Consider the following 23,611-nt stretch of genomic DNA (forward strand, 5'->3'; position numbering starts at 1 on the left):
GTGCAATAAATCATGCAATAACACAGTGAAAACACCACAAAAATACACCACACAGTTCTAGAAAAATATGAGATATTAATCTGAATAAATTAAGGTCAAAAGGATTAAGATTTGATAATCCCAAAATGAAATATCACTTTGATAATAATAATAAGAGTCTTAAGTTCTTAAAAGCAACAATTGTCTCTTGCAAACATAAAGTACCTTGTATTCATCAAAATTACACACACGGAGACTGCAGAGGAGGAGATGCGTGCAAAACAAGGGGTGCGCTTTGGATTTTTGGGTGCACACAGACGATCTGTCGATTTTTTTCCACGCAGCAAGGACTTTGCGTCGAATTCCATTTCTTTGAGATGTAGGGTCTTCTGATGCCGAGGGACGAAGCGTGAAAATCCTGGGCATGGAGAACGAATCACAGGTACTGCGTCAATCCGATGGCCGATGGCTCAGAGTTTCTGTTGCACAGCAGGTGCTGTGTCTGTTCCTCCCCGCAGGAAGTCAGGCTGCATTGCTCCAGCTCAGGGATGCATCGATGCAGTGGGCTGTGCGTCGAAGTTCCGGACGCAATGTTGGCGCTGTGTCGATCTCCTCTCGGGGAGCCGGGCTGAGTCATTCTGGTTCGGCGATGCAGTGATTCTTTCTCTGCTAGGCAGGCTGTGCGGAGATTCCGGCAGGCTGTGCATTGATTTTCACTTGCAGAGATGAAGTCTTTTTGGCCCTGAGACTTCAGTAAACAGGAGGCAAGCTCAATCAAAGCCCTTGGAGAACACTTCTCAGCAGAGCCCGAGGCCAGCAAGGCAGCAGTCCTTCACAGCAAAGCAATCCAGGTGGGTCCTTTGGGCAGCCAGGCAGCTCCTCATGGCAGGTTGCAGGTTCATGGCAGGAGTGTCTGTCCCAGAAGGCGTCTAAATTGGTAGGGTCAGGGACCCAGTTTATATACCCAAAAGTGCCTTTGAAGTGGGGAAGACTTCAAAGAGTGGTTTTGAAGTGCACAAAGTCCCCTTTCAGTACAACCCTGACTGCAAGGGTCCCAGTAGTGGGTTTGGCAGTCCATTGTGTGAGGGCAGGCCACTGTCCTTTGAAATGTAAGTGTCAGCCCCTCCACCTTTCCAGCCCAGGAAATCCCATTCAGTATGCAGATGTGTGCAGGTGTGACTGAGCATCCTGTGTTTGTGGTTGTATGGGTGAAATGCACAAGGGAGCTGTCAACCAGCCCAGCCCAGACATGGATTGGAGACAGGCTGTAAGGCACTGAAGGATTTTAAGTGCAGAGAAATGCTCACTTTCTAAAAGTAGCATTTCTAAAATAGAAATATAAAATCCAACTTCACCAATAAGCAGGATTTTGTATTACCATTCTGGCCACACTAAATATTACCCCTTTCTGATCAGAACCTACCACTCAAACAGTATATGAGGGTAGCCCTAATGTTAGCACATGAAAGGAGCAGGCCTCACAGCAATGGAAAATGAATTTAGGTGCTTTCCACTACCTTGACATATAAAACACACAGGTATTTGTTCTGCCTTTTGCCTACATAGCCCCCTGTCCTGTGGGTTATCCAGCGCCTACCTTAGGGGTGACTTATATGTAGAGAAAGGGGAGTTTAAGGCTTGACAAGTACTTTTAAATGTCAAGTCGAAGTGGGAGTGAAACTTCACACACAGGCCTTGCAATAGCAGGCCTGAGTCATGGTTAATGGGCTACTTATGTGGGTGGCACAATCAGTGCTGCAGGCCCACTAGTAGAATTTCATTTTCAGGCCCTGGGCATATGCAGTACACTTTACTAGGGGCTTACAAGTAAATTAATTATGCCAATTGGGTATGAGCCAATGACACCATGTTTTAAGGGAGAGAGCATGTGCACTTTAGCACTGGTTGACAGTGGTAAAGTGTGCAGAGTCCTAAAACTAGCAAAAACAGTGTCAAAAATTGGAGGAAGGCAGGCAAAAAAGTTAGGGGTGACCACCCTAAGGCTGTCAGGTCTAACATACCCAAAAAAGATTTGTTGTTAACTTTCATCCAAGCTTTAGGTATTCCCAGAAGAAAGTCACTCAGTCTAGTGAAAGAACCATCAACTTCATTTGGGAGCATGCTTTCGTAAGCAAACCACAGCCGTCTCAAATGAGACTGTAGGTATTCATGCTACCAATAATAAAACAGTAAACCAACCTGAGACTTCGTACGTCAAATGTCAGCCCTACCCAGAAGGTGGGGAAAAAACCTCAGGAGAGGAAAAAGTACTCCGCAGCTAAAGGAGACAGGGGTGGTCAACCCCCAGCATGCCAGAAACTGGGACACAAAGGATAAGGCAGACAATGAAGCCCATCCTCTTCAGAAGAACAGTCACCCAAGCCCTTGTAAGCAGCAAACTGGACGACGGCAATGCCCTCTACGCAGGAACCACAACAAAGCTCCAGAAGAGGCTGCAATGCATCCAGAACGCCTCTGCACACCTCATCCTGGACATCCCCCAGCGCTGCCACATCACAGACCACCTGAAAAACCTGCACTGGCTCCCAGTCAACAAGAGAGTCACCTTCAAACTCCTCACCCATGCTCACAAAGCACTGCACAACACGGGACCAGAATACCTCAACAGACGACTCTCCTTCTACACCCCGACCCGTCATCTCTGCTCCGCCGACCTCACGCTTGCAACCGTCCTACGAGTCTGCAGAACTACAACCGGCGGTTGATCATTCTCGCACCACCTAGCCGCCAAAACGTGGAACACTCTTCTCACCCACCTGTGCCAGACCAAAGACTTCCTTACCTTCAGGAAACTTCCCAAGACCTGGCTGTTTGAGCAGTAGCAGCACCCCCCCCCCCCTTCTTCCTCCTCCCCTCCTCAGAGCCTTGAGACCCTCATTGGTGAATAGTGCACTTTACAAATTTCTGATTGATTGATTTCACATCTCAGACTTGCTACAACCCATAGGATTTCATGGCTGCCCAGTTGTGTTCCCAGGTAGCCTTGGGGAAAAAGACATTAAGGAGGTATGACAGAAAGCTGGAAAAGAGGGTGGGATGGGATTTCAGGTCGAGGGGGAGGTACATGAGTCATCAACACATCCCACCCTTCAATGCTATAAATGAGGACCAGTAACACACACATTTATATTAATTACATGCCAACAATGTTGTAAGACTGTCCAATATACCTTCTGGATCTAGAGAATGAATGTAAAAGCTTGTGGTTCCTCTCTCTGGATAAGGATCTTTTATGTGAACATTAAGGCGTGTGGTTCCTCTCTCTGGATAAGGGTCTTTCACATCTTCAGTCTCTAGAGTGAGATGTGTAGAAAAGCACAAGCAATACAGAGCATATTAGCAATGTAGAAAGTGGAGTGTGCTTAAGCAGTGTACCTTCTCAAGGCAGTCTCTTGAAAGGCAGGTTCAAGTGGATCGAAATATTTTTGATTACAGCTAAGCCTTTCAATAAAGCAAATAACTAGGCATTGAGAAACTCAATTGGGCATGCATGGAAAGTGGATGTGACAGAAGGGGGCTTAGGACTCATTTAGAAGTAGACCTGAAGAGTGTCAAAAGGCCACTTTTGCAGAATCATTCAAGAAAGAAATTTCAGCAACAGGTTACGTGCTATGGCTGCAAGAAAAGCTCCTTTGTAGTGGCAACCTAGAACTCAAAGAAAGTTTAATTTACCTCAAACAACTGTATGAATAGAAAAAAAAAGAAAGAAAAATCACCAAGGGAGCCAGTGAAAATATGGCAAATATGAATCTGAGGTTTAAACCTAGAAAAAGAACGTCTTCGCAAACTTGTGAAAAAGGTGCTTGAAAGCCAAGATGCCATTAACCTTAAACCAAATGGACACCCAAATGATAACCATAAAAATATGCAGCTTAAAGGTTTGGAATGGACCACATCAAACTCTATTCCAGTATGTTAGTGTTTTGCAGTCTTATAAAAAGAACCTTAAATTTGTTAGTTAATCCTTCAGAGTCCCGGCCACAAACCACAAATCTACTGCACACTACTCAGCATCTGATCCCTCTGCAAGCACTCCATACAAATCTGGGACACCATCACCACCCTCTCTCCTAACATAATGTTCATCACTGCAACCTGGCTCACTCCCGCATCTGCACCAGACATTGCCACTGCGACACCCCCTAGAATGCAAGATGATACACCACGACCACCCCAACAGACATGGCGGAGGCATTGCCATCATCCACAAGGACTTCCACGACTGCACCGCCTCGGACAACAACACAACACTGATCACGCCTAGATCAAATCTGAGCCAAAACCACCATCAGAGGAACCCTCGCTTACAGACCCCCAGGCCCTGGCCACAACTTCTGCAACTCCATCCCGGACTTCATCGCACCACTGGCTATCGACCACAACCACTACGTCTTCCTGGGGGGACCTGAACTTCCACCTAGAAGACCCGACTGATGCCACCTCTGCCTCATTCCTCAAAAACCTGAGCATCATTGGTCTCTCTCAGCTGGTCACCGCCCCCACGCACAGCGCAGGACACACACTGAACCACATTTTCTCCACCAGCGACAGAACCACATTGTCCAACACATGTGAGGTAACATGGACTGACCACTACATTGTCGATTTCACCGTCGATGGACTGCTTGAAGCCCCGATAACCCCCAACGTCCCCCAGCCACAACTGGAGCAAAGTCACAAAAACACCCTGGATCGCCACCCTTAAAGAAGCTAGACCTATTCCTGAAGATAAACTAGAACTCCGCGTTCAAAACTTCTCCAACTAGATCTCCTCAGCTGCCAACACCTTCTCGCCTCTGAAGAGCACCACCATCGGCAACCCCACCAAGCAAGCCAAATGGTTCACTTCTGAACTTCTGACCCTGAAACGTCTCTGCAGGAAAAAAGAGAGACAGTGACTCTCCTACAAGACCCCAGCCAACCTCAACTCCTTCAGATCTACCCTCAACAAATACCACCACCGACTCAGGGAGAGCAAGAAAGAAGCACTTATCACCCACAGTGAGGCAAGCTCTAACCACGACAAGGAACTCTTCAGGAACCCTTCAGCATCGTCTGAGAATTTTCCTGCCCCCCCGCCACAGAGAACATGATCCACCCATCCCAAGCAATCTGTGACATGCTATTGGAGTACTTTCATCGCAAGATCACCGACATCTACAGCAACTTCGACCCCTATCCCAGCGACCTCGATCACCACCACATCTGACCCCCCCTATGATCACCAAATGGAAGCAGCTCACCACCGAAGACACGATCTCCATCATAACCACCATCCACTCAGGATCCCCCACAGACCCCTGCCTTACAGAAATCCTCAACACCTCCTTCTCCACAGTCACCGGCCCTGACGTCTGGAAACACGTTGAGGTTGAGCCCCTCCTGAAGAAACCCTCAGCTGACCCCAACAAACTCAAAAACTCTCTCCCCCATCTTGCTCTTCCCATTTCCTGCCAAAGTCTTGGAAAAAGCCATCAATGCCAGCTAACCGACTAACTCTAAGACAACAACTTGCTTAACCCATCACAATCTGGATTCTGGTCCAAACACAGCACCAAGACCACCTTGATCTCAGCAACCTACGACATCAGATGCCTCCTCGACCTAGGGAGAACAGCGGCCCTCATCCTTCTCAACCTATCTGCAGTTTTTGACACCGTCTCCCACCACACCCTCATCACCAGACTCCACAGCATCGGCATCAAAAACAATGCACTAAAATGTGTCTCCTCCTCCCTCTCCGGCTATACACAGAGGATCCTTCTCCCACCCTTCATCTCTAAACCCAAAGACATTATTGGCCGTGTTCCTCAGGGCTCCTTCCTCAGCCCCACCCTCTTCAACACCTACTTGACTTCATTAGCAGACATTGTACGCACCCACAGAGTCAACATCGTCTCCTACGCTGTCGACACCCAGCTCATCCACTCACTTGCAGACGACGATGCCACTACACAAACCAACTTCCAAAACACCATGACTGACATTGCCACCTGGTTGAGGACCATCTGCATCAAGCTGAAATCAGAATAAATGGAAAACAAGCCCACCCCCTGGGATGACACGTGGTGGCCTGCTACCCTCGGTCCCCAACCCACCCCAACCAGCCACTCATGCAACCTCTGGATTATCCTGGACATCCAACTGACCGTGAAGCAACAAATCAATACAGTCTCCTCTGCCTGCTTCCACACCCTTTGTATGCTCCGCAAGATCTTCCGATGGATCCTATCTCTACCTGGAGATGAGGCAGGTCCTCATCTCCAGCTGATTAGACTATGGCAATGTGCTCTACACCAGAACCACGAAGCAGCTCATGAACCGCCTCCAGACCATCCAGAATGCAGCAGCAAGACTCGTCCTCGACATCCCCAGAAGAACCAGCATTACTCCCCCATCTCAGAGCCTTTCACTGGTTCCCCATCCAGCAAAGATACCTCTTTAAGCTCCCCACTGAGGCCGTCCATAAGGCTGGATTTGCCTACATCAACAACCACATCACTTTCCACCGACCAACCAGAGAGCTTTGTTCTGCCACACTCGCCCAGGACCACATACCCTGCATCCGTCATAAACGCTTCGGAGGTCACTCCTTCTTCCTTCTTGCTGCCAGGTCCTGGAACAACCTCCCCCTCTGCCTGCATATCTCCCCTTCTCTGAATGCCCTGATGAAACAGCTCAAGACTCTGCTTTTCAACCGCCATCGCCAGCCGGACAAGGTTCGCAGGATCCCACTAGCTCCTGAGAACCCCCAGGGTGACATGTTCGTGCGCTACAAGACCGCCTTGATTGATTGATCCCAAAAATTACAGTTAGTAATGTTATTTTAAAGGTGGAAGAAGTTTCTCTTGCGATAGGAGAACAATGAAGTAGACTCCTCTCACATGCAAATAACTTGAACTCCAATTTTTCCTTCACCATTAAAGGTTTCCGATATTTCAGACAATATATTTAAGTACCATTTAATTATGCACAGCCAGCCTTTGATTTCAGAACTAATGAATTGCGTATAAACTGTTTATGTTTTTTAACCAGCAGTAAACTCTATACCAGGAAGAAATTACTAGTTTTTTGTTCAACAAGTTATGAATGGTAAGGTGAAGCTGCTGGACTGGCAGCCAAGCAGAATTTGCTGAAAACGTTTGCCAGGTATTGCGATGTATTTAGTTAGTTGGCAAGGGAGGGTTTGTGGCAGAGGCGGCCCCCACAGGGGGCATCAGGGGCCGGCGCATTAATAGCCGGGAAAGAGTGGGTGGTCGAGGAGGCCGCTGCCGATTTGGTTACTGTTGAAGAAGGCCGCGAACAGCATGCTCAGGAACGAAAGGGCAGTGCAACTTGACGACTGGCCATGCCTGGGGCATAGCGCTGCTACCCCTAGCCCTTGAAGCGCGCGCGCTGGAGATCACAACAATACATTGCAAGCGACATAATGAGACACCTGGGACACCAATTGTGGGTATAATATGTCGCAAGTTTATTGATTACACAGGTTGGGTTAGCTTACGGGCGATCCCGGTGTCGGAGATGAGTTTGTTAAAGCTGGCCGACACCCATCCTGAGAAAGCTCGAGCTGTTCTGTCTGGTGTTCTTTGCACCACGTATTTAGAATCTTACAGCTCTTTAATTTATCGTGGTTTACCACTTTCTTCTCATATTTATTTGTCATGCTCCTGACAAGTCAGAGCGAGACCCAGGCCAGTCTCCACAGTTGCTCAGGATTCCAACTGTCCCTACTCACTCCTTTTGAGGCCTCTTGGCCTCACTCCTCCCTGCCGACACCTCGGGGGGCCATAAACCCGGGTGGACCACCCTTCCCCGCTATGGTGGCCCCTTATGCCCATATGCCTTCCTGGCAGGGGAGCACGCTAATGTGCTGTCCCCTCTATTGTCGCGCTTCGCGCGACGTGGCCAGCCGCATATGATACGGCACAAGCAAAGCTGAATGGGGCGTGCTGGTCACATAACGCTGCATCTTAAACTCTGAGCAATGAAGGTACAGTCTGAACAGATCTGCGATTAGTATGATCGACAAAATTATTCTTACAGAAAAATCAAATTTTTAGGCAGTAATCGCGGCACAAACCATAAATTATCGCGCCCTATAAACGCCAATGCCCGGAATACACACTTGCGGCTCCTAAAACACAGTAAAATCAGAATTGCAACAAAATGACCCCCACTGAAGCAGACAAAGTACACTGGAGGGACTGTGCCCATTTAGCTCCACTTACATTTGTTACTAGGTAAATAATCTGTGCCGAGACGTCTAAACACAGCCCAGCATCCGGGCGCCTGAGGCCACACGGAAAACGTGGGCTGCCATCAATGATGCAGACTTTATTATTATTTTATTTGAGCAAACCTTACTACACATGTTAAGTATTACTGGCATAAGATGAAACGTTCTGTTGGAGACTCCTGAAAATATATCTATTTGAATGTAATTGTGGGCAAAGACAGAGCTGACAGACTTCTCTTCGCGATGACAAAAAGCTCTCATTCTAATTTGCGACAGGCAGTTTATTCAGCGGTGCACATTAAAAGACAATTTCTATGGCGGACAGACCTACAATTAAAACTCTGCAACATAAGTAAGATTATTGTAATTCACGACAAGGCACGGTGATTGACTCCCTTACGGGAAAGTTAAATGCCAAGTACTCAATGCATGCCAAGCAGTCTCACCACAAGATGACAATCGCAAAGTGCGCTTTGTACATTTATGGATCAAAACTTCTGTGGGTGCACAAAGTAAAAAGAAAAAGATGTTTGCAGGGTCCCAGGGCTCAAACTGTCACTGAAAAACGTGTGCTGAAAGAGCACGCAGCTCAAAAAGCAATTCCTGACAGGCCATCTCAGACTCACATGGCACCTTGGAGGATTCGGATTTTGGGAACACCTGACAGCGCCCTGCAAAGTTAAAAGACACGCACGCTGGAAATGCGTGCAGCCTCAGATAGATTAGGAGAAGGGTAGAGGACGAACAAATCAAGCGCTGTGCAGCCAAAACCTAAAACAAGCATTTGCAATACAATAGGTCTCGCATTAGCAAGAGTTAGAGCTGTTGGCATTGTCAATGATAATGACATTCTCACCTTTTGGACCTTATCAATATTTAGCCATGCAGCACATTAAACCTTTATCAGAAATAAACTGTGTTTGTGCATTCCTTAATACACTTGGCATTAGACTGTAATGGTCCGAACAGCCCCTACAGAGCACCACATTAAAAATAGCACTTGGAAGAAACATGGTCATGTAACCATATAGTCAGTCCCTAGAGGGCATAATTACATGAAAAAAGAATGACAAAGAGCATTGCAGTGAAACCATATAATCAGCTCCTTGAGGGCATAGTGTAGCCTTTTAAATAACATTTAACTGTGGAATCGGTGGCACAATGGCGCAGTGCCGCAGGTCATTACTAGATGTCCCTGTACAGTCAACAGCAGAAGGTGCGGAACCACTGGTCGTGGCTAGAAGTCCCTGTAGAGTCAACAGCAGAAGGTGCAGGACCGCTGATCGTGGCTAGATGTCACTGTAGAGTCAACAGTAGAAGGAGCAGGACCGCTACTCGTGGCTAGATATCCCTGTGCAGTCAACAGCAGAAGGTGCAGTACCATTGGTCGTGGCTGGATGTCCCTGTAGAGTCAACAGCAGAAGGTGTAGTACTACTGGTCGTGGCTAGATGGCCCTGTAGAGTCAACAGCAAAAGGCGCAGTGCCACTGGTGGCTAGATGTCCCTATGAAGCCAAAAGCAGTCAGAGTAACGTGTCACAGAATGCTGCCAGAAGTTCTTTCAATTACACTGTATCCCCAGTGCAAGTTGCTTAATAAAGGCCTGAGAGCTCCCAACTGGGTGGGGGACACTTGACTGAATTAGACGTGCCTTGAGGCATTTATCATTTTTTTAGCCCCTGGAGAACATAGGGCTTTACGTATTTGCAGACTTACCAGGGATGTCAAAATATTATTACAGACAAGCCCCTAAAAACACAAGCACCTCTCAGCTGTAAAAACAAAAGTTCAAACCATAAGAGTTCAAATATACATTGAATGGTGGAAGGGGTTATGATTTTGGGCCCCCCTCTAACCTAGTGTAACCCAGAAGATGGCCTGGACAGAAAGAGCACATCGTTCTGAATGTTTTGGTGGTGGTCCCATTGTCCTAGGACCACAACAGGCTGAGCAAACATATGTTGTAAAAGTAATGCTTGCAAAGCATTATGGGGTGAGTTTCCCCAATAGTGAATATTGTAGTATCGGCTCCCACGCTGTGCAGGGCAGCCTCTGTTTAGGATTCAATAACTGGGTTAATTTCATGCTGTATAAAGGCACAAAAATGGACAAACACACACACAAGACACAACTACGTGTATTTACTGATTATATATAGTAAGGAACAAGTGAAGGGCAAATGCAGAAAATGAACCGCGTGCATGAACACGAGTGCTTGCTGACAAACACGAGAGGCAGAAAACAATTTTAAAAAATAGTCCATCCAAACAACTGAAAAACCATCCAAGTGTAATTAAACTGTACTTGGCCGGTACTCCTTAGCCAAGAACAGGAAGTGACGTATCAGCTGCCAAACCAGGTAGCAAAGAAGAGCGACACTGCCTTCAACCTAGGTAAGTGGCAGGTGGGAGCAAAATCCTTTACTCATTCCAATAGGTCTTGCAGACAGCGCATGTGCGCTGTCTAGGCTAGACCTAAAAAAGAGTTCCACAAAAGCGAATAATAACAGTACTTGATCCTCGTGAAACTGATAAGAGCAAACACGCTGGGAAAGAGGAAAAAGCATTGGAAAATGCAGAAAATAGTATGGTACACCAATAGAAACGGAGGAAAAGTAAGTGGCAAGCACAGGAACCAATGAAAAGCAAGGGCAGGATGTAATCCCCCTTTAAGATTTATATTGACTATAATAGATTTCACAAGTACAGTAAAAGTGCTGTGTAGGCAAAACCTAAAAAAAGGAAGAAATTAAATGACCTATGCTTGTACACTGTTTTAAGATGGAGACAGAAGCTTAGAAGCAACTTTCATCTTTTTGTTTTTCAGTATCCACTTCAAGGAGGAATTAAAAAATCCTATCAGGTCATGGCAAATCAAAAATTATGTACACAGTGAATCCAAATATTTTGTTACTAATAGCACACCTCTTTCTTTAGGTAATTTAAGGCGCATGCTATACAACCATTAATTTATAATTCTGTTATAATAGTTTTCTAACATGGTTTCTCTCCCTGTCTCTTTTATCAGAATCCAGGTTGTCCATCTCTAATGCCAATGTGTGTGGCATAAGCCTAAGAATGACCCTCTTGTTTCTATGTTGAATGTTCCAGTGCCCTGGGGTTCCTGGTACGACCATGTCAAAGGCTGGTGGAATGCCAAGGACAGACAGCGCATTCTCTTCATCTTCTATGAGGACTTGAAGGAGGTGAGGATGTGACACTGCTGCAGGAGGAGAGAGTGAAACGCTGCTGCAAGATGTAAGGGTGTGAGACTACTGAAAGAGGTGAGAGTGTAAACCTATTAAGGAGATGAAAGTGAGTGTAAGACTAAGAAAGAGGGTCAGGGTGTGACAACTGAAATGACTTGTGGTAGTGTAAAACTACTGTAGTATGTGAAGAAATGCCACACGTGTATTAAGGGAATGAGGAACAATATTGAATGAGGTGAGTGTACAACATTCCTGTCAGAGGGGAAGACATGACAATAGCAGTAGATGAGAATGCAACATTACCAAAAGATATGAGAAATCATCTCTAATGCAAAAAGTACTAGGGCCCATATTTATACTTTTTGACGCAAACCAGCGCCGGTGCTGGTTTGCGTCAAAACATTTACCGCCGGCTAACGCCATTCCTACGTACCATGCGGACACCTTATTTGAGGATTGACGCTAGCCGGTGTAGGGGAAAATGGGGGTTGTGCGTGAAAAAATGGTGCAAGTCAGGTTTGAGTCAAAAATCATGGCTCAAACTGGACTTGCGCCATTTTTTGATGCACAACCCCCATTGAAATGACTCCTGTCCTAGCAAAGACTGGAGTCATGCCCCCTTGCCCAATGGCCATGCCCAGGAGACCTCTGTCCCCTGGAAATGGCCATTGGGCACAGTGGCATGTAGGGGGGCCCAAATTAGGCCCCCCATGCCACTTTAAAAATAAAAATAAAAATACTTACCTCAACTTACCTTTACTTACCCGGGATGGGTCCCCCCATCCAAGGGTGTCCTCCTGGGGTGGGCGAGAATGTCCCTGGGGGCAGGGAAGGGCACCTCTGGACTGCTTCCATGGTCTGAGACCATGGAAGTGAGCCCACAGGTCCCTTAACGCCTGCCTTCACTCAGGCGTTAAAAAACGGTGCACATCAGGCTACCTTGCATGTCATTAACGCAAAGTGGTTTCCCGCATCCAAAAAATGACACACACGGAGGTTTTTTGACATCCGCAGGGTCGGGCGTCATAGTTTAAATATGGGGCAAGGTTTGCTCCGAATGTGCGTCAATGTTTGATGCACATTCGGTGCACACAGAGTATAAATATGCCCCTAAATGTATGGTGTAGCAGGAAGTGAAAGGGTGACACAATTTAAGGAACTCTAGACCTTGTAAGAAACAGATTACGTCTTTTTATTAAGCTAGCTATAGGCTACTACAAAATTGGATCAGTTATTACAGTGCAGAAATAAAAATGACTGAAACTTAGGAATCTATAAAGATGGTCACAAGATGAATCTTGCTTTGGATGTCAGGGACTATGGTCCTTTTATTTCTTCCCTTTTAAATCATGTGCTATGCCTTTAGAAAGGTCACCTGAGCCCATCAAAAGACTCAGTCTACCAGAGTTGGATTGAAATTCCACATAAGCAGACCACTGCCTCTCCTCAGAAAGGGCACATGGATGTCCCCATCATCTCTACTCTGTCCAGCGAAGGTCTGCAGTCACTGCATTATGAACAGTTAGGCACAATGAAAAGAGAGTTGGATGCAACATGGGGTAAGCCAGGGTTTGATAGGAGAGGCTGTAGACTAGTAGTCAGTGAGGGATTTGAGATGGAAGGAGCAGGAGGTTAGGCATGTGGTATCGATAGTGGAGGACCAAGTCACACCTGAGCCTCTTTCTATGTAAAAAATAAAAGAAAAATCAGAAAAAAACAAAAGTACTCCCCCTAAATTTAAGATTGAAAAGAGACCCAAAATCACTCAAGAGAACTTAAATTGAGCCATTAGAACGTAAAAAGACACTTACCCAACTATGGAACATCTCATTCTAAAATTATACATAACCCTGCCATCAATGCCTTACAGGTGAAAAGTAATGTCTATGAGCCTGTCAACAAGCACATCTATAAGCTAGTGCTTTTTGCCAACATTATTCTTTGTAACCAGATGAATACTTAGCATCACTGAAACTAGAATTGGAATTATTTTCCAAAAATCTAGTATATATCGCATTAACTATGGTAATTCCTCAGAACTGGGGGTAGCTAAGCCACAGGATATTGTGAGACAGAGCCTTCAAGCAGCAGATGTTAAGTACACTGAAGGACCTGTTCTTTATCTGGTAATATGGCTTCCATCTCAATATGATGCCCTGTATGAATGCAATTAACCTCCCGCTTATGGATACTCTTTTCAAAGATTTATACTGATGGGGCAAACTGTATCTATTATGCATAGCTCCAATTAATAGTATCAAGATGAAGGGGCATATTTATACTCTGTCTGCGCCGAATGTGCATCAAACATTTTGACGGAAATTCGGCACAAACCTAACACCATATTTATACTATGACGCCCGACCCCGCGAACGCCAAAATTCCTCCATGTGCATCATTTTCTGGATGCGGGAAACTGCATTGCGTTAATGACATGCAAGGTAGGCGTTCCCGTCCAAAAAATGACTTTAAGGCTTGTGCACCTTATTTATACTCCCGCGTCATTTTGACGCGCAGGAGGGGGCGGGCCTTAAAAATGGCGCACAGCCTGATGTGCGCTGTTTTTTAACGCCTGGGTGAGGGCAGGCATTAAGGGGCCTGTGGGCTCACTTCCATGGTCTCTGACCATGGAAGCAGTCCAGAGGTGCCCTTCCCTGCCCCCAGGGACACCCCCTGCCACCCTTGCCCACCCCTAGAGGACACCCATGGATTGGGGGACCCATCCCAGGTAAGTAGAGGTAAGTATAATTTTTTAATTTTTTTAACGTGGCATAGGGGGGCCTAACTTGGGCCCCTCTACATGCCACTGTGCCCAATGGCCATACCCAGGGGACAGAAGTCCCTTGGGCATGGCCATTGGGCAAGGGGGCATGAATCCTGTCTTTCCTAAGACAGGAGTAATTTCAATGGGGGTTGTGCATGAAAAAATGGCACAAGTCCGGTTAGAGCCATGATTTTTTACTATAACCTGACTTGCACCATTTTTTGACGCACAACCCCTATTTCTCCCTACCCGGCGCTGCCTGGTTAGAGTAATTTTTTTTACTCTGACCAGCCCGCAGCGCCGGCTAACGTCAATCCATAAATAAGGTGCCCGCCTGGTGCGTAGGAATGGCGTTAGCTGGCGGTAAATTTTTTGACGCAAAACAGCGCTGGCGCTGGTTTGCGTCAAAAAGTATAAATATGGGCTGAAGTTTTTTCCTCAGTTCCTATGTAGCGCATACCCTCCCGCTACAGGTTCCAAAATAACTTATGAAATATCTTTAAACCAGGCTCCTACAGATTGTCTGGGGGAATAAATCTCCTAGAGTAGCGAGAACATATGGCCCAGACCACCTTGTGGCCTGAGCTTGTCTGATATGCTTAGGTACCTATGCACTGGCCGGATTAGTCCAGCTGTTGCATTAATGCAACCACAAAAGGAGCTATTTGGCTGCTGCTAGAGAGCAGATCGTCCTCTGGGTTCACCCACGTTACAGATCTCATATTAACACTCTTTCACATTCCATGCTTACAAGGCTGAAATGTTGGAAAAGTCTCACACAATCATAGAAAATGACCACCTTTCTGTCCCCTCTTACCATGCCCTTTTATAATCCTGATCTCCCACCATTCTTTGCTGGCACCTAATTTCGAAACAGGGAGGGAGTAGACTTTCGTAGGTTGCATGAATATTTCGATGAGGACAGTTAATTGTGCAGCCGAGCATCCTAAGTATAAATTATTAATCCAATTGCTCCAACCACCCCTGCTCCAAATGTATACAGAAATGATCCAACGTTCCTGTAAAAAATTGTCTATTTAAAAAGTTTATTCAAGTCCTCTTAAGATAAACCAAATAGGCTCTACTTCTTCACTGAATACAGTTTAGGTTGATGAAAGCTGAAATATACAGAGATGTTGTTTTTATAGATGTCTGTGACCCGATACAGTTCAGAATCAGTAACAACACATGTAGTTGAGATGGTATTCATTTACAAATTCCCAGACATATGTAGAAGAAGATGTTTGTCTCAACATACACAACCGACATGTTCATGGGACTTTCTCAAGGTTAATTCAAACTGTATTTTGGACTATTTGTATTAAAAAAGTATAAAATATATATATGTTCATATGGGTCCAGGCAAAAAGACCTTAATATAATTGCCGGACTGTATGCGCACTGTAGTGGTAGAAATACACAGTAAGTTCTAAAATTCCCAAAATATGAAGGACGCCTGCGGTAAGTAGAGCCAGTTGCCTGTCCTTGGTCAGTGATATGCCCGTGGAAATGTTGTTAGAGCCGCTGTGTAGGACCACATAATTGAGCCACTTGTGTGCTTCTCTTGAAGCCCTATGATCAAGTTCCCCCTTGTTTGTTGAGACAGTACCCTGTTGTAGTATTGTCTGTCTTATCAGAAAACTTTTTCCAAGATATAAGGAAAGCCCAGCGGTCTAGTTGGACAGACACAAGATCAATCATGCTGATATTGCTCCTCTTTTTCTCTATATGTTCCTTGGAGGTACAAGCTCTCCTGATGGGTTACCCACCCAGAAGGGATGCATCTGTCCAGCTAGATTGTCAGCATTTGCTGGTTGAAAGGTACTCCCTGTAAGATACTGGATTTGTTTTGCCATCCTAGAAGAGGTCACAGAGCTTCCAGTGAAAGAGATCGCCCTCCCAGCTTGTTTGATTGTTTGATCCAGTTGACCCACCAACCAGAATTGAGTCCTCATTTATTGTCTAGCATTCAGGACTGCAAAGGTACATAATGCAATGGAGTCTGATTTTTCCAGGATGCCTTTTAGTTTAGGATTGATAGTGGATTCTTATTAATTCATTACTTAAATTAGGGTCAAAGTTGACTTCTGAAAGTTCACTTGATGACCAAATCTGGTGAGAAGATAGACTGTAATCTGAAAATAGCAGCACAGCCAGAGGACTGCCTGTTTTGATCAGCCAGTCATCCAGATAAAAGTATATGCAGCTCCCTTGTCATTTAAGATAGGCTTTACCACCACCGTACACTTGAAAACAGTATGTGGGAGCAGATTTCATGCACATTGGAAGGCCACTTTAATGGTAATGTGAATTTCCCATTAAAAAAACGTAGTTCCTCTCTTCTGTTATAATTGGAGTGTTAGAAGTAGGAATACATTGAATACGTCTAATCTTCCTCTTCCATTTTGGAATAATCTGAAGGGCAAGCATCTGAAATTTCCCTTATTTTTTATCTATGTGTTTGTTTTCTTTAGAGCCAGAAAGCCCTCCCTGTAAATTATATTGGCACCTTTCTTTCAAATGAGAAAATAGCTATAGTTGATGCCTTTTCCTCTTTGTGAAATACAGATTGGTTCTCTGGCCTTTTTTTTATAGGAAAATCTGGTATTCTCCCTTCAGGGGGCACAACTGAAACATCTGCATTTTCTTATGAGGTATGGAAGGAAATGGTACTTTGAAATGTATAGCATAAAAATCTTGCACATATTTTTGGTTATGCTTCACCACTCTTCAAAGTGTGTATCACTTCCCTAATAGCAGTATGGCATACAAAAGAAAATAAGTGGGCAAGTCATTGTCTATGGTTCTGGGATTTTCAGCCCGAGCCTTGTTGTTGTGCACCAAGGACCCTCAGCGACTTCTTCTTGTGATACTGCTGTCTGTGTAGAGGCTATTAGTGCGGTTGATACTGCAATTGCTAAAAAGGTCTTTGTATCTGAGGCTGTCATGGATGGACTCTCCTATGTGTCAATTGTCATTCAAAGTGCTGCTAGAGATACACAGTAAGTTTCACATTTCCCAAAAAATGAAGGACGCTGGTGGTAAGTAGAGCCATTCACCCGTCCTTGGTCTGTGATATGCCCGTAGAAAAGTTGCTGTAAGAGAAATGTGTAGGTCCACGAAATTGAGCCATGTCTCAGATTTTTTATGCTTCTCTTGAGGCCCTATGATCCAGTTACCTTTTGTTTGTTGAGACACTACCCTGTCATAGTATTGTCTGTCTTATGCAAAAAAAGTTCTCCAAGATGGAAGGAAAACCTAGGTGTACAGCCACAAGATCCATTATCCTGATATTGCTCCTTTTTTTCTATATGTTCTCTGGAGGTTTAAGCTGCTCTGATGAGTTACCCACTCAGAAAGGATGCATCTGTCCAGCTAGATGGTGTCAGCATTTGCTGGTTGAAAGGTACTCTCTGTAAGATACTGATTTTTCTTGCTATCCCAGAGGAGATCACAGTAGTTCCAGTGAAAGTTAGAGATTGCCCTCCCAGCTACCATTTGTTTGATCCAGTTGACCCAACAACCACTATTGAGCCCTCATTTATCGTCTAGCATTCAGGACTGCAAAGGTACACAATGCCATGGAGTCTAGAAAAGATTTGCCTTACTGAAGGGCTCTAAATATTCCAGAATGCCTTTTACTTTATGAGTGATAGTCGATTCCTATTAATCCATTACTTAAATTAGGGTCAAGGTTGACTTCTGAAAGTTCACTTGATGACCAAATCTGGTGAGAAGATAGACTGTAATCCAAAAATCTCAGCACAGCCGGAGGGCTACCTGTTTTGATCAGCCAGTTGTCCAGATAGGAGCATATGCAACTCCTTTGTCATCTAAGATGGGCTTCTACCACCACCGTGCACTTGCAGACAGTTTCTAGGAGCAGATGTCATGCAAATTGGAGGGACACTGTAATGGTAATGTGAATTCCCCATCAAAAAACGTAGAAAGTTCCTGTGTTCTATTATAATTAGAATGTTGAAGGTAGGAAATCATTGAAGACATCTAGTCTCCTTCTTCCAATTTGAAATAATCTGAAGGGCCAGCATCTGGAATGTCCTTTATTTTTTATTTATTTGTTTGTTTGTTTTTAGATCCAAAACCACCCTCCCTGTAAATTATATTGGTGCCTTTCTTTCAAATGAGAAAATATCTCTAATTGAAGCCTTTTCCTCTTTGTGAAATACAGATTGGTTCTATGGCCCTTTTTTGTACGAAAATATGTAATTCTCCCTTCAGGAGGCACAGCTGAAAGATCTGCATTTTTTTATGACATATGGAAGGAGATTGTGCTTTGAGATGTGTAGCATAAAAATCTTGCACATCTTTTTGGTTCTGCTTTGACACTCTTCAAAATATAAAAGAAGATATGTGGGAAAGTCATTCTCTATGGTTCTGGAATTTTCAGCCAGAGTACCAGCAACATCTTCATGTGGTACTGCTGTCTATGCAGAGGCTATTAGTGCTATTGATACTGTAACTGCTAAAATGATCTTTGCATCTGAGGTTGGCATGGATGGTCCCTCCTACGCTTCAATTGTCATTAAGGAGTTTCTTTTGTTCTTCAACTTCCTCCACTGTACCTGTTTATGTATATGTGACCCAATGTGAACAGATCCAGAACATAGCTGATTTGAGATCTCCTGATAACCATCTTTTTTTCAAGGTGATCAGGAATTTCCAGGAGAACCTATGCAAAGTGACTCCCTGGTACTTGTTAGAAAGTGGGTCTCGTTGGCAGAGGTATGCACACTGTCCAGGTAGGGACCACAATCCGAGTCAGGGTAAGTCAGATACACCCTAACTTAACCTGTGCTCACCTTCTGGTAGCTTGGTCCAGAGCAGGCAGACGTAACTTAAGAGGCAATGTGTAAAGTATTTGTGCAATACCTACATTACAGGAACACTGTGAAAACACCACAAAAAGACTCCACACCAGTTTAGAAAAATAAAGAATATTTCTATGAGTAAAACAAGACCAAAACGACAAAAATCCAATTAGTGGAACTTGAGATATTAATTTTTAAAGAGTAAACTTCAATAAAGTGATTAGAAGTCAATAACACTTAAAGGTTACTTGAGGTCACGGAGATCCGGGGTAATTCCAAAGTTCAGGTCAACCACGATGGGGAGCAGCTGGATACAGGACCCATGCAGGGCCCACTGAGAAAGTACCTTGGATGGAGGGTTGCTTTGATATAGAGTAGGCAATGTGAAGGCGATGCATCGGTTCCGATCTGCGCAGTCAGGGGATGCGCCGTTGTTGAGCTGCACAGTCATTGATTCAAGGTCCTCGAAGTGCGATGTTGAATCCTTTGCAATGAAGGCGATGCGTCATCATCAAGACACAGAGCTGGCGATGCAAAGGCAAAGCTCTGAGTCTGGTAGTGATGCTTCAATCCTGAGCCGCTCAGTCAGTGATGCGAAGTCCTCGTCCTCAGCAGTGAAGATGCATTGGCGTCAAGGGATATAGCGTTTTCCGATTGGCGAAAAGGTGGTGATGCATCGTTTTTTGTAGAAAAAAAGCTGCAAATCCCACTTTCACGTCCCAGGACTGGATTGACACCTCTTGGCAGGGCAGGACTCACAGCTGACAGAGACTAGCAGTTGAAGCAGCGTTGAAGGAAATTTTTGATGGACCTGAGACTTTAAAACAGGAGGCAAGCCTGCAAACCCTTGGAGTCACTTAGGTTCTTGGAAGATGTAGAGTCTCCAATCCTTCTCACTGCCAGGAAAGAGACAGCAGGTCAGCAAATCAGTTCAACACAGTGGCAGTCCCTCCTGGCAGCAGAGCAGTTCTTCTTCCTGGCAGAATGTCCTCCGATCCAGAAGTGCACTGTTTTGTTGGGGTTTGGGGTCCAGTACGTATACTCAGTTGTGCCTGTGAAGTGGGAGAGTCGTCAAAGAGAGATCTCTGAAGTGCACAAGATTCCCGTCTTTCCTTTCCTGGCACTAGGCACTCTACAGGGGGTTATGCTGCTCTTTGTGTGGGAATCTGTTCAGGTGCAAGTGTCAGCTCCTTCCTTCCAATCTAGTTCAGGAAGGCCCATGACCCTGGGAATGGGCCATGAGGATGTGAAGGATGTGAATGTCACACCCCAGCTCCCTTTCTGTGTGGCTGTCTGGAGGGAATTCAGAAAGCCCAGCTGTCACCCACTGCAGACGTGTATTCAGAGACTGGCAGAGGTGCAGTTTGGGGAAAGTAAGAAAATGTTGACTTTCAAAAAGTGGCATTTTCAGACTTACAATTTAAAATCCAACCAAGTTGTGATTTTAAATTGTTAGTCCAGATATACCAAACTCCAAATTTCTATCTTTTCCCAATTGGAAATTATACTTATAAACCGTAACAAGGTAATGCCAATGTTAACCTATGGGACAGATAGGACTTGCAGTAGCGAATCACAAATTTAAGACTATTTCACTACCAGGACATGTAAAACTTAAAAGTACATGCCATACTTCTTAAATACATTGCTCCCTGCACTGAGAGCTGTTGAGAGCCTACTTTAGGTATTATTTTAATGCAATAAAAAGTAATGTTTGAACTTGGCAAGTATGGCCAGGTCTAAATGGCAGATCAAAACTGCACATACAGGCTCTGCAGTGGCAGGCCTGAAACCTGTTTAAAGAGCTACTGAAGTGGATGGGACAATCCATGCTGCAGCCCCACTAGCAGTAATTAATTTTACAGGCCCAGGGCACATATAGTGCACTTTAGCAGGGATGTACAGGTAAATTAAATGTTCAAATTGTGGATAAGCCAATGTTACCTTGTTCACAATCCAGAGCACCTGCATGTTAGCACTAGGTAGCAATGGTAAAGTGTTCTGAATCCTAAAGCCAGCAAAAACGAATTCAGCAAAAAGTGGAGGGAAAAGGCAAAAAGTCTGGGGATGACTCTGCAGAGAGGGCCAGGTCCAACAGTAGTATTCTGCTGAAGCAACGTCAGCAGAATCCAATCCAATCAAATCAGGATTTATAGAGCGCAACTTCTCACCCGTAAGGGTCTCAAGGTGCTGAAGGGGTTTATCCCCTGCGCTTCAGTTGAAGAGCCAGGCTTTGAGGTCCTTCCTGAATTGAGGTAAGAATGGTGGCAGGCTGAGGTGTAGGGGCAGGTTGTTCCAGCTCTTTGCCGCGAGGTAGGCAAAGAACTTCCTCCAGCCAATGTCTTCCGTATGCGGGGTATGGTGGCTAGTGCTTGTTGAGAAGGTTATGTGGTGTTTGAGGTAGGTGGGTCCTAGGACGTGAAGGGCCTTGTATGCGTGAACGAGAAGTTTGAAGTAAATTATTTTCTCAATAGGAAGCCAGTGGCGGTCTCTTAGCTGATTGGTGATGTGTTGGCAGCAGAAAATGTCCAGGATGAGTCTGGCAGAGGCGTTTTGGATGTGCTGTAGTTTCTTCATGTTTTTCTAGGTTGTGCTGGCGTTGAGGGTGTTTCCATAGTCGAGTCTGCTGGTAACCAGGACATGGGTTACAGTTTTGCAGCAATCCTTTGGGATCCATTTGTAGAATTTCCAGAGAAGTCAGAGTGTGTGAAAACAGGAGGATGCGACTGAGTTGACTTGGTTGGTCATGGCAAATGATGAATTTAGGATGAAACTGAATCCTATGATGCACTTATAACAGGAATAACAGGAATTGAGGCCAGGAGCCCCTCATAAAGAATTTGCAGGAATCCTTCTTTATTTGTTCTGAGGGCGATTGTTTACAAATATTTTCATTTATTTTCACAAAGCCTTATGTAATGGCCCAGCAGGCCTGCTGTACTGGCATTTGACTCCCATACCTGCTACCCTGCCCATATTTGTGCCTAAAGCATTGGCTTTTACCTTTCTCTATCTGGCAATATCAACATTTCCAGAGTTAAAATGTAATATTGCCTTACAGTGGAAACTATGACAGAATTTTATTTTTAGGTCATATCTTAGAAATACCACATCATACACAGAAGGCTTATATTTTTTAAGAACCTTGGAGCCATCTTGTTTGAAGCTGGAGTTAAAACGTATTTGTGGAAGCTGCACGAACTACAAAAACTAGGAACCAATGGAAGCAATCACCTAGATTGTGCTCTGCACTAAACCGCCTTGATGATCTGAGACAGCCTGAGCAGTCTCAACTGGAATGTTTAATTTGAATTGCCTCTAAAGCATCTCCTGGAAAACAGGTGTTATTTAATTCCCAGACTCTGTATAGAGAGCCTGATGGCGAGGTGCAAACTTAGATGCACAAACCATTATGTAAAGCAGAGGTTGACTATATGGAATGTGAAAGTAAAGGAGACCACTTCCTTGTTTTATGCAGTGATAATATCAGCATTACCAAAGGAGAAAGATTTGGCAAAGTAGTACCAGCAGAAACTATACTGTTGGTTGCAATGATAAGGCCATTGGTTATGGAAACTTTTTGGATCACTAGGTCTCTTAAGACGTTTTTGGTAGAGGTGGTGTCTCTGGGATTGTTACCACCTTTGAAGTCAAAGGAAAGACTAAGGGTTCAATGGAGATTACACTCAATCTTCTGGAGGAATTACTATCGCTCGAAGGTGGTCCCACCTGCAGAGATTCAGAAAACAAATAAATCCTTCTGAGGATGTTTCTTTCAACATCAAAGATTAACTAGTCAATGTTAAACGCATAGACTGTGAATGCTTTGACAATTAAAGTCTGGATCCTGAATGTCTCTACGTCGAGTGGTGTGATCCATCTCTCAGCGTTGATAGTGTCCTCAATGGTGAACCGCCAAAGGTTAACATTGGTGTTGAGCCAGTTTCCACGGCGAGTAAGCCATATTGACGCCCATATTCGATGCTGGAATCCTCAACATTAAATGTGTCTGATGCCTGTGTCTGGAAAGCTATTATTTGGTGCCCACTTCTTTCTTTGCTCTCCCTTGGGGGAGTCCTTGGGGACATAACTACATTTAGAAGAAGAATCTTTTCACAGGTTTCTTTAAGGTGCTTCTGTGCATCTACAATCTTTCACCTCTTGAGGTCATCCTTCACCCTACTTCGGAGGGAATTCATGGTCCTCCAGGACCTCTTCTGGCAAAATAAAAGTACACCTCAGTGTGGTAATTCAGTAGACAGAACACAAAGGGTTTGTGAACTGGAGCATTTTTGTTTTAAAAAAACTGGAATTAACAGGGATAAAATCAATATTCCTGTCATGAAGCACTTATAACAGCATGAGACATTGAGTAAAACCTCAGATGTAGTTGGAAAAGATTTGAGGGGTAACAAAACAGGGTTACAATTTTCAGAAGAGCGGGGAGTGGTGGTTCACTATTTTTGCTGAGGCTTGAGGCTCACTGCTCAGACTATTTCTTATGCACCTCGTGTTCCACTGGTATGCTTTCATGGACGTGGGAGCTTCCTGACATGTGCAGATCTGATGAAC

At 44.8% G+C, this 23,611-nt stretch overlaps 1 protein-coding gene across 2 annotated transcripts in view; it reads left to right on the forward strand.

Moving 5' to 3' along the window:
* Positions 1-23,611, forward strand: part of LOC138304175 (sulfotransferase 1C1-like) — a 274,351-nt gene that overhangs the window by 174,359 nt on the left and 76,381 nt on the right. For both annotated transcript variants that reach the window (XM_069244009.1, XM_069244008.1), the window contains exon 6: positions 11,349-11,443. In XM_069244009.1, the coding sequence (XP_069100110.1) occupies positions 11,349-11,443 (95 nt within the window). The remainder of the gene's footprint in view (positions 1-11,348; positions 11,444-23,611) is intronic.

The sequence above is a fragment of the Pleurodeles waltl genome, chromosome 7, assembly GCF_031143425.1.
Source record: "Pleurodeles waltl isolate 20211129_DDA chromosome 7, aPleWal1.hap1.20221129, whole genome shotgun sequence".
In the NCBI taxonomy this organism is placed as follows: domain Eukaryota; kingdom Metazoa; phylum Chordata; class Amphibia; order Caudata; family Salamandridae; genus Pleurodeles; species Pleurodeles waltl.